Source organism: Silurus aristotelis, assembly GCF_946808225.1.
Source record: "Silurus aristotelis genome assembly, chromosome: 24".
Taxonomy (NCBI): Eukaryota; Metazoa; Chordata; class Actinopteri; order Siluriformes; family Siluridae; genus Silurus; species Silurus aristotelis.
This window is the reverse complement of record NC_139597.1, coordinates 3,332,775-3,351,873: the sequence shown is the minus strand read 5'-3', so window position 1 is coordinate 3,351,873 and position 19,099 is coordinate 3,332,775. Positions and strand designations below refer to the sequence as shown.

The following is a 19,099-nucleotide window of genomic DNA, read 5'->3' as shown; positions in this document are numbered from 1 at the left end:
AGCTCTTCGAGTTGACTTTTTGAGATAAACGTCCAAAGCAGACCTGCGTATATGAGCTTTTTTTTGGACAGATGCAGGCATAGCCATTACTCTTTAGCAAATTTTAATTAAAACGTTCCCATAGAAACACCTTTTTTAACCTCAGAGCTGTTCATTAGCGCATGAGCCACGTTTGACTTCGGTATCGTGTTCCTCAGCGGGGAGGGCGTTATAATAAAGCAAAGTGGATTGAAAATTACAAACACATCATTAAATAGGAAATTACAGACCACAGAGAGGCAACCTGGTCAGCAGCCGGGGATTAGTCCTTCCACGTTTATAATCGTGAAAGAAAGAGTAACCATAGTTTGCTTTAAAAAAACATAAAATAAAGAGGATTTTAAGACATAACATAAAATACTGAAATCCTGCACATTTCATTTCAGGCTTATGAAGCAGCTAGCAGCTAGGTAGTTAGCTAGCTAGCTTTAGGCATTCTTAGTGAAAAAACGTATAGTATCAAGTGTGACTTTTTTTATAGATTCGGTTGCTTTGAGAAAGGATTTAAAGACTTAAAATGAGGCTAAGATGCTAAAATTCTACTTAGACAACTTGCAAAATAGCTACATTAGCTACATCTTATTTTTGTGGGTTTGGGATAGAATTAAATAAAATGCTAAGTAATTTCTTGATTTTTTTTTAGCTAGTTTAAGCAGCTAACAGAGTTGCTACATTAGCTAATGTAATTGATTAGAAGAATAGTTGGAATTGTTATTGTATATTTTGCTAGGTTTGTGCTACAGTTTAATACTTTTCTTTAAATGTTTTACTAAACTAGAATCAAATTCCACTAGCAGCTAGCTAGCTCTCTTATCACACATATTAACAAAAACGTTTCAGTATCTCTGAAGTTGTTTGTTTTGGGCTGTTTTTCAGAATGAAATACTAAAGATTTATTTATATTTGATACTAAGTTGTTGAAATCAAGCTAAAACATTTTCTGTGGCAATTTCAAGCTAGTTTGCAGCCAGCTAGTGGAGTGGGTTTATTAGCTAGGGATTACTAGCATTCATTTATTTCATCGTTGTGGGCCATTTGAACAGATTTGGCTGCTTTTTCCAAAGAAAATAAAATGAAGATATAAGATATAACAGCTAAAAAAAGAAGGTGAATTAAGTCATTTGATGGAGATTCTGATCTTTTGGGATGGCAGGAGGACATCGTTTCCAGTTAGCATATCATGAGCCGAAGGGCTGAACAGTCTTATAATCCTCTGTATCTTGTTTTGTAAGTGAAGCAAAACAGCGAGGGGAAACTAAATATACTGTTGTGACATGAGTTACTTCGCACTCCGAGCCTACGGATGCAGAAGTGTGAAGAAGACTGGAACACTAGCTAAGGTTTTCTTCAGGCTGCCAGGTTTAAAATTAGCACCGCGGCTATCGCGGGCCTGTCGTTGTGCTGCGAGTTAGCATGCCGGATCAGATGAGGGTAGTTGTGCGTTATAGAGGAGATGTATACGTGCAGGCTGTGATCTAGGCGGAGAGATAAATGGAGAAGAAGAGTAAATAATAGGTCATATTACACCGGTTCATCTCCCTGTGACAAGCAGACTGACACGGCTATGGGATGTGACTCTGATTACGCTTTTGATGTCGGAATAAAGAAGATGTTGTACCTGAGAGAGAGAGAGAGAGAGAGAGAGAGAGAGAGAGAGAGAGAGAGAGAGAGAGAGAGAGAGAGAGAGAGAGAAGAGAGAGAGAGAGAGAGAGTGACACGTAGACGAAGGGAGAAAAAGTGTGTGCATGTGTGTGTGAAAGAGAGAGAATCATCTCCAGCAGGGTAGAAACATCCAAGCGGGACACTGATGGATTAAGTTCATGTGTCATCCATGATGCTCCTTTGTCATCAGTCTTTTGCTTTATTGGAGTCTTCTAAACACTTTCAGGAAAAAGAAGAGGGAGAGATAAAAGGATATAGTGTGTGTGTGTGTGTGTGTGTGTGTGTGTGTGTGTGTGTGTGTGTGTGTGTGTGTGTGTGTGTGTGTGTGTGTGTGTGTGCGTGCAGTTGGCCTTATTTTTCTTTTCTTGTTGTCTTTGGGAATGACTTTGATAGGAAGCAGCTTTTGCAGGAAAACCCAGTAGTTACCAGGGATGTGTTTGCTGTCCAGTACTGATTGCACAATAAGTAAATTTTTCTTTTACCAAGAAATCAGAAATAAACCTGAAATCAAAACAATATCTATCTATCTATCTATCTATCTATCTATCTATCTATCTATCTGTCTGTCTGTCTGTCTGTCTGTCTGTCTGTCTGTCTGTCTGTCTGTCCGTCCGTCCGTCCGTCCGTCCGTCCGTCCGTCCGTCCGTCCGTCCGTCCGTCCGTCCGTCCATCCATGTTAAAATTTGTTTGATGGTCTGAATCGTTTAAGTGTGACAAATATGCAAAAAAAATTTATATAATCAGGAAGCACTTTCAGGTTCAACAAATCATGGAGATGTGCTGTTTCTCTATATTTGCTCCCTGATCATGCCTCATCTGCCTGTTTTAGGCCGAAAATGCAGCTTTACAGCTGGAAAATGGAACTAGGAGAGATTGGCTTTAGAGATGATACTCATCAGACTGTAGGGGAAACACGGAAATGGGAAAACAGGAAATAGGAAAAATGCTTCTTGAAGATAGAACCTGTTTTCAGGATTATACCTGCATAAGAGCGCTTTACTAAGTTTAGCCTTCTATGTTGTGATCGCATATAATATAAATGCAAAGGATATGAAACAACACACTGGCTTCATACGCAGGGATATCGCTTTATATAAGGGATTTGCATCTCTATAACTGATTCACATTTCATTGCATAGCCAGCGATACGATACATATTAAGCAGCTACCGATGCAGTATGATATGATTCACCACATTACGATGCAGTGCCATCCGATTTAGATTTTATTCAACACAATGCAATGGAAAAAAATGATACTGTGCAATTCAGTAGGGTACAGATAGTTTGCTTTTATTTGTTTGACAGAGGAGAAATCAATCTGCATATCAAATATTGGTCACAAATTTTGGTAATCTCCTAATAATTATACATAAATAAATCGTTTTTACTGGTGCAAATATAAAAAAAACAATGCATCATGATACAAATGCCAACTTGTATTTGATGAACACTTTTTTAATCTATGCATCACATTGTTAACTTTTATGCCTATGCATCGATGTAAATCTATCCATCTCTAGTTTATACAACAATTCATTCTTTTTGAATCTCTTAGTCGCCGGGGTTGCGTCAGCGCAACCGATAGCCAGTGTTCTCAGGTGTTAATGTTTAGCAATAGATTAAATAAAAAGAGAGAAGAGTAACCATGACTAACTATACATCATTCTAAAGCTCTGAGCCTCAAGCAGCAAATTCAGATCACCGTTTTTTTCAATGGAAAACGTATAATGAATGTACTTTGCTGAATTTGTGTAAGCAGCACACAACAACAACATGCCTAAAAAATGCACTACTTACACATTTATTGTAATAACGAGTCACAATCACATCCACTGCTGCTAATCCCGGTTTAGTAGGAAAGATAAGGCTCCACTGAACAACACGCTGTAAAGCATTGTTGCTCCAAACAATAAAAATCTTCATGAAATTTGAAATGTAAACTCATGAAACATGTGGCTTTCAACCCAGTACTTTTCTGGATTGCTCCAGGACTGATTTCATGTATTTATATCTGAAATAAAAATAATGTTAAATGCAGGAAATGTATATTCATAGCACTTCATCATCTATAACCTAATATCTTTTCAGACAATATCAACTTTGCTGATTGACAGTAAAGCTCAAAGTGTCTTCTTTCCAAAGATATCTACATTTTGTATGTAGCACATTTTTATTAGGAACTGTTAACATTTAAATTTGGGTAGGGCATTTCAGCTGTGAGTCCTAAAATTTGTGCCGAAGGCTAACAGGTTAAAACCGATTGCTTATTTTCTGGAACATCAGCAATCAGCACTGACTGTAATGCAGCTGCAAATCAGAGGTTTGTATTAACATGCTCGGTCTAATGCGTTCCCGTTTCTGTAGTAACAGCATATTTTACAGATCCACATTATCTTCATGGTTCACATAAATGAATAAAATTGTGCTGCGATAATCATAATTATTATAAACGGAATCATTTGTTGAAACGATGAAGCCATGTCAACAAAAAGATGATGGAAGGAGTCTCCAGTTATAGGTTAAGCAGCTTTAAGTGGTTCATGGAAAGACCCTGGCAGAGGGTAGTACTGTAGTATTAGTGGATCAGTAAATTGCATCTGATTATTAGTCACATGATCTCCAGCTGAGTTTATGTAGAAGGGAGGTGGTAATTCGGTACATCCGAAGGTCATGAATTCAAATCCCAATCACACCAAGCTGCCACTCATTGGCCCCTGAGCAAGGCCCTTAACTCCATATCTGCTTAACTGTATAAAAGAGGCAAATGTAAGTAGCTCTGGATAAGGGCATCTGCCAAATGCTTTAAATGTAAATAATTTTACGTTGCTTGGTTCTCATTGTTGAATGATACAGCAATGATTTGGCACAATATTGTAGATCACAACAAGCACCCTAGATGAGTGGATGGAAGCAAATTGGGGATGATGATGATGATGAACGGTTAATGCTTTGTCAAAGACAAGACTGAATTTCTTTGAATGCATATGAGACCACGTCCACACTAATCCGGATAAATTTGAAAAAAACGCTGTTTCCGTCTAAACAACGAGTCCACAATGTCTGAAAATGCTTACAGCCCTGTACTGCACATAAGCATTTCTTTTTTTTTAATAATAATGCAATAATTTTTAAATAAAATTAAAACAAAATTTCGTTTGCGAAAGCCTCCGTTTTCACAGTCCGCACTGCGGCGCGAAAACAGTGTTTTCAAATGTATACACTTTGGAGAGCGTTTTCGAAAAGCTACGTTTTCCATTGACTTAAAGCGCTCTCTCTGTGTGGACAGAAGGCCAAAACGGAGAGCAAAATATGCGTTTTCAAACAAAAACATATTAGTGTGGACATTGCCTGAGGCAGGCAGGTCAAGGGCAATGTTTTCGACACGAGGACGTTCATTGCAGCTACTTGTGATTAGCGAAATCGGGTAAATCTTGAGCTGACAGATGCGAAACTATGCAAAGCCACTCGAGATTACGGAGCACTGCGGGGAACTGTTTGTCTCTCGGCTTCAGTTCTAAGTAGCAGACAGGAAATCTCTTGTGCTGAGTCTTTTGCTTGCAGGCTGACAGGTGACTGACAACAGTCATTGACCGCTGACGGGTTATTAATCAAAAGGTAGACGGAAGCCCAGGGCTTTAAACTTTCGCCCTGGAGACAACGATGACACAGGGCCCTGTCCCTCTCGGGTTTTTACATCTATATTCCAGGCTTTTCTCTCACTCCTCATGCTGAATCCAATCCAGAAGGAGAGGAACTCAGCTGAATGATGACAGTTTAACCTGCATGAACATGATGTGTGAAGTCTCATCCTCATCATTTCACATCATCACCAGAAACTTTTCCACTCTGACAAGTGTGAAAGACTGGGCATCGTCATCCTGACACAGTATAACAGCTTCCCTGAGACATGAATTGAACTTTGTCTTGCTTGTTATTTTAACCTGTATGCAAAAATCTCCACTTCTTTGACATGTGTTCCTTCATTTTCATTTATTTATTTTTCATGAGGTGGTGTACAGAAAAGTTATTTATCTATGTTTCCACAATATCACCTCCAAAATAGTCCCCTTGCGAAGCGTATCAAGCACCCTCTGCGAGTTGCCCCTGTGTCAAAACTGTGTTTTTTTGATCATCATGCACAAGTTGCTGAATGTTTTCAACAATTTTTTGAGCTTGTTGAAGGTCTTCCTGATTTTTCGCCATCTTCCAGTAATGTTCTTCCTCACTTAATGTGCACGTGCCCCTGAAAACACCTCGAACGATTCGTTGCAGCATCGCCATATGTCAAACGTATGTCGTGTGAAACGGCTTTACGCAGTTTTACGCAGAATCACATTTGCTCTTTGTTCTAAATTGCTGTCCATGATGAAATCGCAGTCGTGGTAATGCATGTGGTCGGAATAGCACCAGTTCGAGTGGTCAGAATAGCGCTAGTCTCTAAACTTTTTGATACCACTTCCTACTTTATTTGATCTACAGTACACACTTGGCTCCTCAATGGCTCTTTGGAAGGTTGAGTTCTTAGCTTCCTACTTGGAACCTTGTCAGATAAAGAAAAAAGTTACTAACTCCACTGATACTCCAAAAACAAGCCAAAAACAGAAAGCGGTTCCTGAACTTTAAATGGTGGTGCCTTCCTAAACCGAGACTCTTTAATGGTTTTTCACTCGGAAGACAAGCCAAAGAACTGATTAAAGTTTTAATTAACAAGATAAAATGGTTCATCAGGGGTCATTTTTCCAGTTGGTTAAGAGCCTAGCGCTTTCTAAAGAGCTCTAACTTAAAATGCTCAAATGAAAGGGGAAATGCTGTAGTCAAGGGTTTAGAGTCTAGAAACCATTTAAAGTTTTATACAACACTCCAATGTACACTTATCAAGAAATCCTGAAGTTACCTCAAAGGTTCATTGGATTAGTAAGAGCTCTGTATTTCATACAGTGGTTTCTATGGTTGGAAAATGTTCTCTTGTTGGGTTCTACAAGAATAATCAAGACAAAAGATACTTTAGGGTTCTCAATTATCATGGTGTCTGTTAGGGTTATAATGGTTCTTTAGATGACTTCTTAAAGGGGTTTTTACATTCTAACACACACCACCAAGGGTTTACCAAAGAAGACAAGCTCTAGGTTCAAGAATTCTATGAAATATCTTTGTTTCTCTAACCAGTGGTCCCCAAACTTTTTTTCTGTGAGGGCCACACAATATTTTCTTTCTGTAATGGGGGCCTGGTCGGTCTGCAACAGAAAATTAGACTTCATGATTTTTATTATAATTTTAGATATATTTATTAAGCCTCCTAATGCTAGATTAGTTTTTTATTTTGTTATTCATCGTACAGATAAATTAGCATTATTTTCCAAGAGATATATAGCTAAATAAAAGAACATTATTACTTTCATAATGACATTTTATTCTATTTGAAATTACATTTTTAAAATATGTCTCTGGCATTGTTTAGAGGTTAGAGTTTGGGGACACCTGAGACAAGAGAGACAAGACAAGGAATCATGTAGGGTTCTAACCAACAATGTAAATTGTCAAACAAAAGGGTTCTTTTAGGGTTCCTTGGATGTTCTCTTTGTTTTTGAAATCTACATAGAACCTACATTGATTCTCCAGGTAGACAAGCTAAGGTAAATAATAAATAACAATGTTCTGACTTCATGAAATGGGTTCTGCAGGGTTTTTTTTTTCCAGCAAACCCTGTTTTCCTATTGGCAAAACCACTCTGTTGTTGAGTTCTCTAGTAAAAATCCTTAGAAACACAGCACCATACACCCAAAACCCATTAGACCCGTTTACCACTTTTCAATCGTAGCTGTGCTTCACTAACTGCTTCTCTCCATCCTTTTTTCCTCTCTCGTTCCAGCTCACTCGTGTTCCAGTTGAGGCTTGCGAGCAGTATTCATCCTGCAATGAATGTCTGGGCTCCGGGGATCCTCACTGCGGCTGGTGTGTGCTGCACAGTATGTAAGTACTCCGACTTCCTGTTCAGGACCTCGTTCATTCAGCTAGCATTAAAGCAAAACGATATGTATTACAAATTTCAATATGCAGTAAAAAGCCCATGTCTTTAACCTATAATAACCAGTGCTACATAGACACTAATGTTATAGTGTGGAATAACACACAATGTCAGGGAGTTGATTCAAGTCTGTATGAGGAAATAAAACACACACACATACATACACACACACAAACACACACATACACATCAGATTGTCCCTTTCCTCATCACAGCAAGATGAGTTAGATGCGCAGGGCCCCTCGGGGGGTCTGGCACATTTCCCACTTCACCATAAATTGAATTGGATTCTCATCATCTTGTGAAGACCCTGGAGGTGTGTATGTGTCTCCATGTGTGTTTTGTGTGTGTGTATATGTGTGTCTTCAGGGGGATCTGCAGCATTCTCAAATCTCCATGCCAATACACACTGTTATTTTATTTATTTATTTATTTTTTTACTAAAAACCTCCCTTACACACCTACACACATGTACACACACACACAAGCACTGAGGGGAAACAGGCACATCTGGGAAGGTAAAAATGTTGAGAGTTGAGAACAAAACCAGGAAGGAGAAGCTAAAGGATGGAAAGTTTAGTGGAAAAACTAGAGCTGGAATTAGACTTGAGAAATCAGTCGCTTGAATCAAGAGATCGGACCAATTAACATTAATAATAGCAGATAAATAGAGATAGAATACTGATTTTTTTTTATTCAGTTTTAATTGGTCAGAAATGTCGCGGTTACAACTAGCTTGCTTTGTTAGATGTCTAGTCAGGCCTATATATGAGTCAAATAAATGATTTTCTGTTCTCTGAGCATCTAATTTGCACTTAAATATATGTTTATTTTTGCTTTTAGACGCTGTTTAGTCTGGAATTTTACCCTTTTGTTGATTTATACTGTACTTTGTTTATCTATGTTCTCCATGGTCTCAGTCATGTGCTTTGATAACTCATACTTGCGATTCATTTGTATATTTAAAACCTTGTGTTTTGATGCTTGGAATAAAGTATTACTCAGCATCAAGCTGCCTGATTCTGTGTAACGACATCCGATTTAAGGTCCTGTTTCCTGGTTTGTGTGTTTCTGAGCTTTGGTGATGTTTGTAAGAGTGTTGAGTCCTCTTTAGGGGTTTTTATTCTGTTCTAATAGGTTGGCAAAACCTTCAAAAAATATGCAAGATTTAAGATTTAAGATGAATAATCTGTTATGGGACTAAATACAGTTCCTGAGTTATAAACGAATCACGTTCCGGGAGCACATTGTAAGTCCAACAAAGTGAGGTTTATACAACTTTGACACAAATCTTCTTCTTTTTTCGGCTTCTCCCATTAGGGGTCTCCACAGCAGATCATCCGTCTCCATACCCCCCTGTCCTCCACATCTGCCTTTTTCACCACCTACATGTCTTCCCTCACCACATCCATAAACCTCCTTCTTGGACTTCCTCTTTTCCTCCTTTGTGGTGGCTCCGTCTTCAGCATTCTTCTACCGATATACCCCATGTCCCTCCTCTGCACATGTACAAACCATCTCAATCTCACCTCCCTCACCTTGTCCTCAAAACGTCCTACATGCGCCGTCCCTCTAATAAACTAATTTCTAATCCTGTCCATTGCGTCACTCCCAATGAAAACCTCAACAAAACCTCTGCTACGTCCAGCTCCACCTCCTGTCTTTTACTCAATGTCACTGTCTCTAAACCATACAACATCTCAGGTCTCACCACAGTCCTATAAACTTTCACTTGAACTTTTCCCTTTTGCCTCGAACCAATCGATCAATCGTCATCAATTGTTTTGTGCTTTTTAGCAGTCCCCTTCATATCACCACTGCTTTTCCACTTGTTTCCGGGGTTTTGATTGTACTACTGTACAACCATTTGCAGCAGAGGGCGCTGATTGGTGTCACCTATGAAAGTTTTCATTTGCGAAGGTTTGTTCACATCTGTGAAAGTTCGCAACTTGAATGTTCTTAAGTTGGGAACATACCGTACACTAGGGGTGTACAGTTAATACGTGATCCGTGCGGTCCGGCACACATGTCGACCATGGATTATTTGCTCATATTTTTTTATTGTGGATTAGTCTTAATTTTTTTTTTTTTTACGATCGCAGAATGGACGTTTTTTTTCTGCTGATATTACTTTTTAAGTCATTTTTCAACTACACAGAGCAGTCATGTGTTCATGTGTCTCCCGCATCATTCCCATTTTTTGCCGATACAAAAATTGTCTGATCCCTGACTCCAAAACCGTAATGTGATTCGAACCTTGAGTTTTGTGATGCGTTTCACCACTACTGTACACTATATTGACTGTTAGAGAAAAAAATCCTTTTGGGTTGTTTTTTTTTTTTGATAGGTGAGACTTCCTGGCTTTTTAAAGTGGGTGTAAATGGAATCTCCTCCTAAAGAGAAACTCTATAATTCACCAGGTAGACAAAGCTGAAGTACCTATTAAAAGGGTTCCTCAGGGTCAGGGTTGCATTGGATTGTGAATGTTCTTTTTCTGTTTCTTTCTAATTGTTTAGTTTTGTGTTTTTGATTTACAAAGTGTATATGCTCACCTGCTCCTTAAACAAATCCTTCTTTACTTCAACTGCATCCGTCTTACGTCTCAACCCCTGACCTACACTACAGTGACGCAAATATTGGGACACCTTTAAACGTTTAGCACAAATTTCAAATGTTCTTCTAATTTGAACCAAGAGACCCAAACCTGTTCCAGCATAATACTCCTGTTCACAAAACCAGGATCATGAACATGTGGTTGAAATGGAAGATCTTGATCTCAACCCTATTGAACGTGAATGTTGTGAACACCTCATCACCTCACCTACATCAATAACTTACATTACTAACAACCATATAGCTGAATGAGTACAAATCTCCACAAAATTTAGTGGAACATCTTAACAGCAGAATGGAGGGAATTATAAAAGCAAATTGGCACTAAATGTGGAATGTGATCAAAAAGCACATACGATACCAGGCATCTGCAAACTTTTGGCAATTTAGTGTATTTCTGGAAAGATTCATGTTGAATGTGCTGGCATTCTGAGTACTTCTAACATTTCAGCTAGATTTCAGCTACAGTTATACTGTAAGTGAGTGCTGGTTTCTGGTGTTAGAGACAAATAATGAGAGAGAGAGAAAGAGAGAGAGAGAGAGAGAGAGAGAGAGAGAGAGAGAGAGAGAGAGAGAGAGAGAGAGAGAGAGAGAGAGAGAGAGAGAGAGAGAGAGAGAGAGAGAGAGAGAGAGAGAGAGAGAGAGAGAGAAAAAGAGAAAGAGAGAATGTGAGAATGTAGTGGGAGAAGGATGCTGATTCTGTCATTGCTGTTCCGTGCTCTCATAGGACAGATAAAAGCATTAGTGGGCACAGGAATGGGCTTTTGGCTCTCAGCTTGGCTAAGTTCAGGGACACTTTGAACACTTGGAAAGTTGTTCTTTCACTCTCTCTTTCTCTCTCTCTCTCTCACTCTCTCTCTCTCTCTCTCTCTCTCTCTCTCTCTCTCTCTCTCTCTCTCTCTCCATTTCTCTCGCTGGCTTTTTGTTGTTCAGTGCATTAGCAGAGAAAGGTGAGACTGGGAGCTTAAATTGCATGTCTGTGTTCCGGTCCTCCAGAGACTCTAAGACCTCTCGGTAACATTCCACTGCCCGCTGCGCGTCCCGCAACAGCTCGAGATGCTCCTCGTCCACAGTACCGACTTATAGCTTTGATCCCTGTTCGAATACAGACGCAAAGCTTTCTCTCAGGCTATTTATAGATATAATTTTTTTGTAGAATGACATTAGACGTAAATCCAGTCTACCATTACCCAGGAACTGAACCTTGGTAAGGAACTAGTGCAGGTGGTCCTGTAGCTTAGTTTTAAAAAACATTAGTCTATGGTTTGAAAAGGTTGTGAGCTTAAATCCCATCCAAATAAAAACTGTCACTCGTGGGCCTCTGAGCAAGACCCTTAACCCCATGCTCAGATGGACAAATGAGAATTTAAGTCGCTCTGGATAAGGGCGTCTGCCAAACGCCGTGAGTGTAAAATGTAAATGAACCTTTAACCTCTTGGTGATGTGAAGGGAAAAGTACTTCATTCCAAAATAAATACTTTTACAATAAGTGTATTTACTCCTGTACATTTTCACTCGTTCACGTTCCGGAGAAAATTGGAAAATGTCGATGCTCAGTCTGAAAAACGCTCTCAGGCTACGCTGACATTTACAAACATTTGAAAATGCTAACTCCGCCGCACAACATATAAATCTTCAGCTTGCATCATTTGCATCAGGGCTTTATTTATATATTGTTCACTACATGATTAATTGCCGTCATTCGGTCATTGACGATAGCGATAAGACAAACTTGTAAAAAAAATTTTAAGTTTAGCGTATGCTCCGATCTTCTCTCACCAACCGCCACTCAGCCACAGACCAGCTTCCACATACGTATATATATACTGTATAGTTTATACAGTAAGGTAGTGTCAATTGCTCTATTCTGCTAAATTATGTACCGCAATGTGTTTGTAGGCTCAACTTACAATATTTTTTAGTACATCGGAATGCAAATTTCGTATCATGCCTGACCCTGTGCTCTGACCTCTGCTTCCTAACATCACTGGGATATAAAGAAAGAATTTCACTGTGCTGTAATGTCTTCACCTTATCAAAATGAAGGCACACTTCCTCACACTTTCTTGTGCTTGGTCAGAGGTATGTTCCTCACATAAATCACCTGTGGCATCTCCGCTATTCATGAGTCTGGATTTGAAACAAAACCTGCCTGCTGTTTACTGGTTAAATTTAACCCCTAAACTTGTAATTTTTGGACCGTCCTTCCTTCACGCTCCTCCGGATTTAATTCACACAAGCTGATTATGTAAACAGAAGTCATTGAAGGGGATTTCTGGATGTTGTCCATGCTAATGGACTGAGGAAGTGTGGCTCTAAAGACCTGGCGGTACTTAAGAGAAAAGGAGCTAATTGGCAGCTACAGAGCAGGCTGTCACACAGAGGCAGATATATATCAGAGCTGTTTCTCTTTTTCTCTCTCTCTCTCTCTCTCTCTCTCTCTCTCTCTCTCTCGTTTGCTTTCAGTCTTTTCCTTAAGAGGGGAATAAAGCGGTTTTAAAGGACAAAAGCGTTAGCCAGTTAGCCTCTGGGAGATGGGTGGTCCTTGACATAACAGGTCTTTATTGAGGAATAGAGTGAAGTCATGCAAGCCGGAGTGAAATCACAGATCACATGCCTACTGTTGTCCACAGCTGAAACCGGGATCCCAGTTTTGATAGATGCATTCAGTCAAAGTTCCCTGCTTTTTGTATTACATATAGGAGGTGGTATCAAAAGGTTTCGAGACTGGCTCTGTTTACAAGAAAGTACTTTATTCATCCATGTTTACACACTATCAGCTTCTAAATAGTTCCCTTGCACAGCAATACAGCGCTCACAGCGTTCCTGACACTTCTGGACTATGTCCTGGAAGTCTTCTTTTCGAAGTGTGTTAAGCTCCTTCTGTGATTTGTGCTGGATTTTTTTACCTTTAAGCCGGATCCTTGTCTTCGAGAAGGCGAGTAGGGTGGATCAGTGGTCAGAAAAGCAGACATGGTATTGCACGTGGTCAGAATATGTCTTTTGGCACGCTGACTTATGAAGGTTGGTGCTCCCTGTGATTGTTTGTGCAGACTCGTGCTGCCATCTGTTGCTGTGTTACAAAACTAGTCTTGAAACTTTTTGATGCCACCATGTAGATTTTTACCTGATAGTCTCTTTCTAGAGTTTTTCTATTGGTCTACTTTTACTTATTTTACTCTCTCATGTTTGCTTTCTCATTTCTTCATTGTGTCTGATAGAAACCTGGCCACTCAGTAAATATTTTTGCTTCATCTTGGCCTCCTGTACACATGAGGGCGCCATTTTGACTCACAGTGACTTGAGGCAGGACCTTGGTGTTACTGGATGATCGGGTATTTTTTTTATATGACAGAAAATATGTCAATACTGTATATTTCTCCTCTAATTATTATTATTATTATTATTACTATCACTCATCTCATTATGAGGATAGTGGAGACTAATGCATTTAATGAAATAAGTTTATAACTGTATATGCTGTTGCCTGCTATGCTTTTACACATAGAGCAACATTTCTATTATTATTATAATATATAGTATGTAGTTTATAATAATGTGTGTAGCAACAAAACAATGACACCCTCACTAGTGTAGTTGGATTGTAGATAAACTCCTGTAGCACTAATAGATTTGGTTACCTTTAATTAAGGTGATGTCGTAAAGGTTTTCTGTGATTGTACTGAAAAGGTACTGAACTGAGTTAGGAGAATTTCCAGTGCTGCTGAAAGAGCTTCAACTTCAAAAGACGTATATTATAAGGATGTAGATGTTGTATGTATCTTAAAGCTACAATTAGCCGAAGGGTTTTATGGTTATTGGTTCTGAGAGTTTGATAAATTGTGCACACGTGTATTTAATTGTGCAGTAAATGCATTAATGGCGATATTTATATATGAAAGGGAGCTTTCAGAAATGTGTCCAAATGTGTGGACTGAGAACATGTTACTGATCCAGTGACGGAAGCTGAAGCAGAGTGGAGCTTTTTTTAAACTGAAACTAATCAATAGAGGAGACGTCGGGTCATGGTGTGGTTCACCAGGGCCTCATTCAAGCTACAAACACTATTGGTGCTTTGCGTATCTACTGATCACCTCATTTACACGATTTCTTTAAAGTTGTTGAAACGAAGGTTTTGGGTTCATGATCATTTATTAGATATTAATCAGTGTTTGACTCATTAATATCATTCTATTAATAGTTCAGTGTGTTAAGAGTCACATTCGAGTCTTTTCACATAAACTGAAGTGATTAAGTAACGAGTCTTGTGATAAAAATGATAATAGGAACATTACAGCCATAATAAATCACAGTACTTTGGATACTTAAGTACATTTGATGGTAAATACTTTTGTACTTTTACTCAAGTGAACGTTTAAAGGGACACACAGGTTTTGATGTGATGACTGATCAGTGTATTTATTATATATATTTTTTTATATCTATATCATCAGTATAGATTTTGTCAAATTAAAAAACAATCACATGATGTCACACCGTAGCATGATTTTAATTGCGTATGCGGAGAGCAATTGATCAGATGTAATTGAATTGAATGACTGAAGCATGTAGATGGTGATCATCTCACGTACTACGGACCTGAGCGGGTTACCTTCCAAACTCTCATTCAGTGAGGGTTTTTCTTTCTTTCTTTCAAAAGCCTTTGCTTTTCCCATTTGTTTTACTGCCATGTAATCCAACAGGCATTACACAAAATGAAAATCATAACTCAACCCTGATATTTTCCCTGCCTTACTGTTTCTATTTTTTGTTGTTTTTGCGAATGCGAGGACTTGATGAAACCCAAAATGCAGTGGATCGATAAGGATGTTAACGGAAGAGAGAGAGAGAGAGAGAGAGAGAGAGAGAGAGAGAGAGAGAGAGAGAGATCTGCATGTGACTGTTATGGCAATCATGTGTTGACATTTGCTTGCACGGCCAGGAAATCTGCACCGTCATGCTCCAAACAATAACGCAGGACGTGGCGAGCATTTCTGATTACGATCAATGTGTTCAGACCAAAAAGGAAAAAGGAAGGGGGGTGGTGGTGGTGGTGGTGGTCGGTGGTGGTCGGTAGTGGTGGTGGGGGTGGCGGTGTTCAAAAATACAAAACTTCCTCTCTTTTATATTTTGGTATGTGTATAAAATAAGATAAGATCAATCTTTTTTATCCCACATTGTGGAAATTTCCATGTTGCAGCAGCAAAAAATTTGCAAATATGATACCTGCATAATATGATAAATAAAAATAAATTAATTAATTAAAACAATAACAGGAATTACACTCTCAAACAAACCAATTGCACAAGGTTATTGCACAGTTTAAAGTGTTGTTATAGCACAAAAAAATTTACTTATTGTTATTTGTGGAGATTCGTGTTCTTTCAGCTACAAATCGCCTCAAAATCTAGTGGAACATCTTCCCAGAAGAGTGGAGGTTATTATAAGAGCAACTGTAGAACACATTGTTTAAAATGCACGTACAGATCTTATGCTCAGGTGTCCACAAAGTTTTGTCCATAAACTGCATATGTGCTTATTCAGATTAACTGTAATTACATTCACATGAGTGTAAACATCCCTCGCGTAGGCGTACCTTCACCTGAGGAGCTTGTGTGGCGTTTTCATATTCATGAAGCCTCGCAGGTTAAAGGGCATAAATTCCTGTAAACAGAAGCTCATCAGGGTTCGCCCGTGTGTAATAACGTCTGATGGTTATCAGGCACTGTGTTTTGCCTCAAAGCCTCATCAATGTCCTCTTCACACCACACAGAACAGAAAGATACCATCAGTAATCCCACAAGGGACGCACATAGTCCCAATTTAACGTCAAATCCAAGCCCAGCACAAGGCCTCTTCCTGGCTATCAATTGCAGCTTTGTTTGCGTTCTCTTTAATGCTGTGAATAGACAACGACAAACTGCCTCTCTCTCTCTCTCTCTCTCTCTCTCTCTCTCTCCCTCTCTCTCTCTCTCTCAAAATAAATCTTAGTTGTTTCCGATTCTGAGATAGATAGATAGATAGATAGATAGATAGATAGATAGATAGATAGATAGATAGATAGATAGATAGATAGATAGATAGATAGATAGATAGATAGATAGATAGATAGATAGATAGATAGATAGATAGATAGATAAGGGGACAGGATCACTGGTAGAGTGATAAAGAAAAACAGAGAAAGAGGGGATGAGAGAAGAGAGAACAAGACTGAAAAGAAAAACAAGATAGATAGATAGATAGATAGATAGATAGATAGATAGATAGATAGATAGATGGATGGATGGATGGATGGATGGATGGATGGATGGATGGATGGATGGATGGATGGATGGATGGATGGATGGATGGATGGATAGATAGATAGATAGATAGATAGATAGATAGATAGATAGATAGATAGATAGATAGATAGATAGATAAAGAAGGGGACAGGATCACTGGTAGAGTGATAAAGAAAAACAGAGAAAGAGGAGAGGAGAGAGAAGAAGACTGAAAAGAAAAACAAGATAGATAGATAGATAGATAGATAGATAGATAGATAGATAGATAGATAGATAGATAGATAGATAGATAGACAGACAGACGGACGGACGGACGGACGGACGGACGGACGGACGGACGGACGGACGGACGGACAGACAGACAGACATGCAGAGAGATATGCAGGGAGACAGACAGACAGACAGACAGACAGACAGACAGACAGACAGACAGACAGACAGATAGATATATAGATAGATAGATAGATAGATAGATAGATAGATAGATAGATAGATAGATAGATAGATAGATAGATAGATAGATAGATAGATAGATAGATAGATAGATAGATAGATAGAAGATTCCTGTAGTTTTCTTGGACCTGACACACTGGTAATATCTATAAGCATACACACTCATGTTTTATTTCAACAATGACATTTGTCAATCCATAGACAAGGTTTGAAGGTTGCACAAGGACGCTTTGTTCAGCACGAGGAAAACAAAGACAGGAACGTAAAATCAAAGCTGAAATGTTTGTAGCAATCTGAACTGAGAGACGCTTGAATCAGGAGTATGTTATAAAAAACAGCCACTAGAAAGTGTGTCGATACCTGAACATAAGATTGTTTTCTGAACGTGCTATTTTACATCGAGTCCAGATTTGCTGTTATAATAAGCTCCATTCTTCTAGAAAAATGTTTCACTAGATTTTGTGGAGATTTGTGAGATTAATTGAGCCAGGTACTGATGTAGGTGAGGTGAGGAGGCCTGGGGTGGAGTCAGTGTTCCCATCCAACCCAAAAGTGTTAAATATGGCTCCATGGCAGGAGATCTGTCATTTCAATCCATGTAATGTAGATCTTCAAGGAGCTGGCTTTGTGCACAAAGGGCTTGTCATGCTGGAACGGGTTTGGCTCTGCTAATTAGTGAAGTGAAGGGAACATTTTATTCTGTCGCATCCAGAGACATCCTAAACAATGTACCTTTAACTGTGTGGTGATTGTTTGGGGAAGAAGCAAATATGCCTGGAAAAGTCAGGTGCCTAAGTATGTTTGTCCATACGCTATATCTCTTTCTCTGATTCCTAGATTCCTGTTCACTCCTGAAGAAATTCTGACAGAAAAGGTGACCAATCCCTTCAGATCAGACATTTAAAGAAAAAAAAAAACTGACTAGTTTAGTCAGAATTCAAGAAAAGGTAGTAGAGATTAGCCGAGACAGCTCTGATGCAGCACTAGCAAAACAAATAGTGGAAAATATCAGACTGTGGAGAAAAGATATCGGATATCGGATTCTGTTATGTCTGGGATTGGATTTTGAAACGAAATGTGGAGATGTTGATGTATGGAAGCTGCTGTTTTTGGTTAGAATTGATTTTATTATAATTATACTTCATATTTGTTGTATTTACAGGAGCAACACTGGTACATGTGATAACAGATGATAAAAGATCTACCAATTTGTCTCTATAAGATAATCCCTAATAAGAGAGTAGGGAGGAAAAAAAAATCCTGAGACATCATGAGGAAAAAAATCGTGGTTATTGATATTTTATAAAACTGGTACTGCTTATAAGTTAATGTACAGTACGTGGTCATTTTTGCTCCCGTATACAACCTCAATCTCGCACCACATACACTCACAACATGGTGTTTCTTTGACTTACAAGCCTTAAATCTGACAGTTATTGGGTCCTGATACACACCTCTCGGCTGAACTCGTATCCCATTGCTTTAAGATGTAGGAAGCGACATCATTAGGTAGTTCACATTGATTCCAGGTGTGTGCTAGTGTGTGAAGAGTGCAGTCATTCGGAGAGAAGAACATATCTGTGTAAAAAGTAAGAGAAAGAGGGATGAGACAACTGTGTGTGTGTGTGTGTGTGTATGTGTTTGTGTGTGTGTAAGGGGGGGTGTGGTCATGCGGTTATGCGAGGGGTGCTGACCTCACTCTTCGACCCAGACTGCAGTTGATAGTGTGTGTGAGTGTGTGTGAGACCCACTTGAGGAGATAGTGTGACACTGAATTAACAATGCATTAACTTTCTCTCTGGTCTCTAGATATTTGCCTCTGACCTTCAAATTGTAGATTCACAATCTCACACACACACACACACACACACACACACACACACACACACACACACACACACACACACACACACACACACACACACAGAAAGCCAAACTCTATCAAAGGTACACACCAAAGGCTTTTACTTGGCTAAAATGCCCTCGCAGTGACCTGCGTTGGAGTGTGTAAACCAATCTGA

The 19,099-nt window shown here is 39.1% G+C and overlaps 1 protein-coding gene across 1 annotated transcript in view; it reads left to right on the top strand.

The window, feature by feature from the left end:
* plxna4 (plexin A4) overlaps nucleotides 1–19,099 on the top strand; it is a 324,275-nt gene that overhangs the window by 183,873 nt on the left and 121,303 nt on the right. Inside the window, exon 5 of the mRNA XM_083527925.1 lies at nucleotides 7,573–7,673. Within this exon, the coding sequence (XP_083384051.1) occupies nucleotides 7,573–7,673 (101 nt within the window). The remainder of the gene's footprint in view (nucleotides 1–7,572; nucleotides 7,674–19,099) is intronic.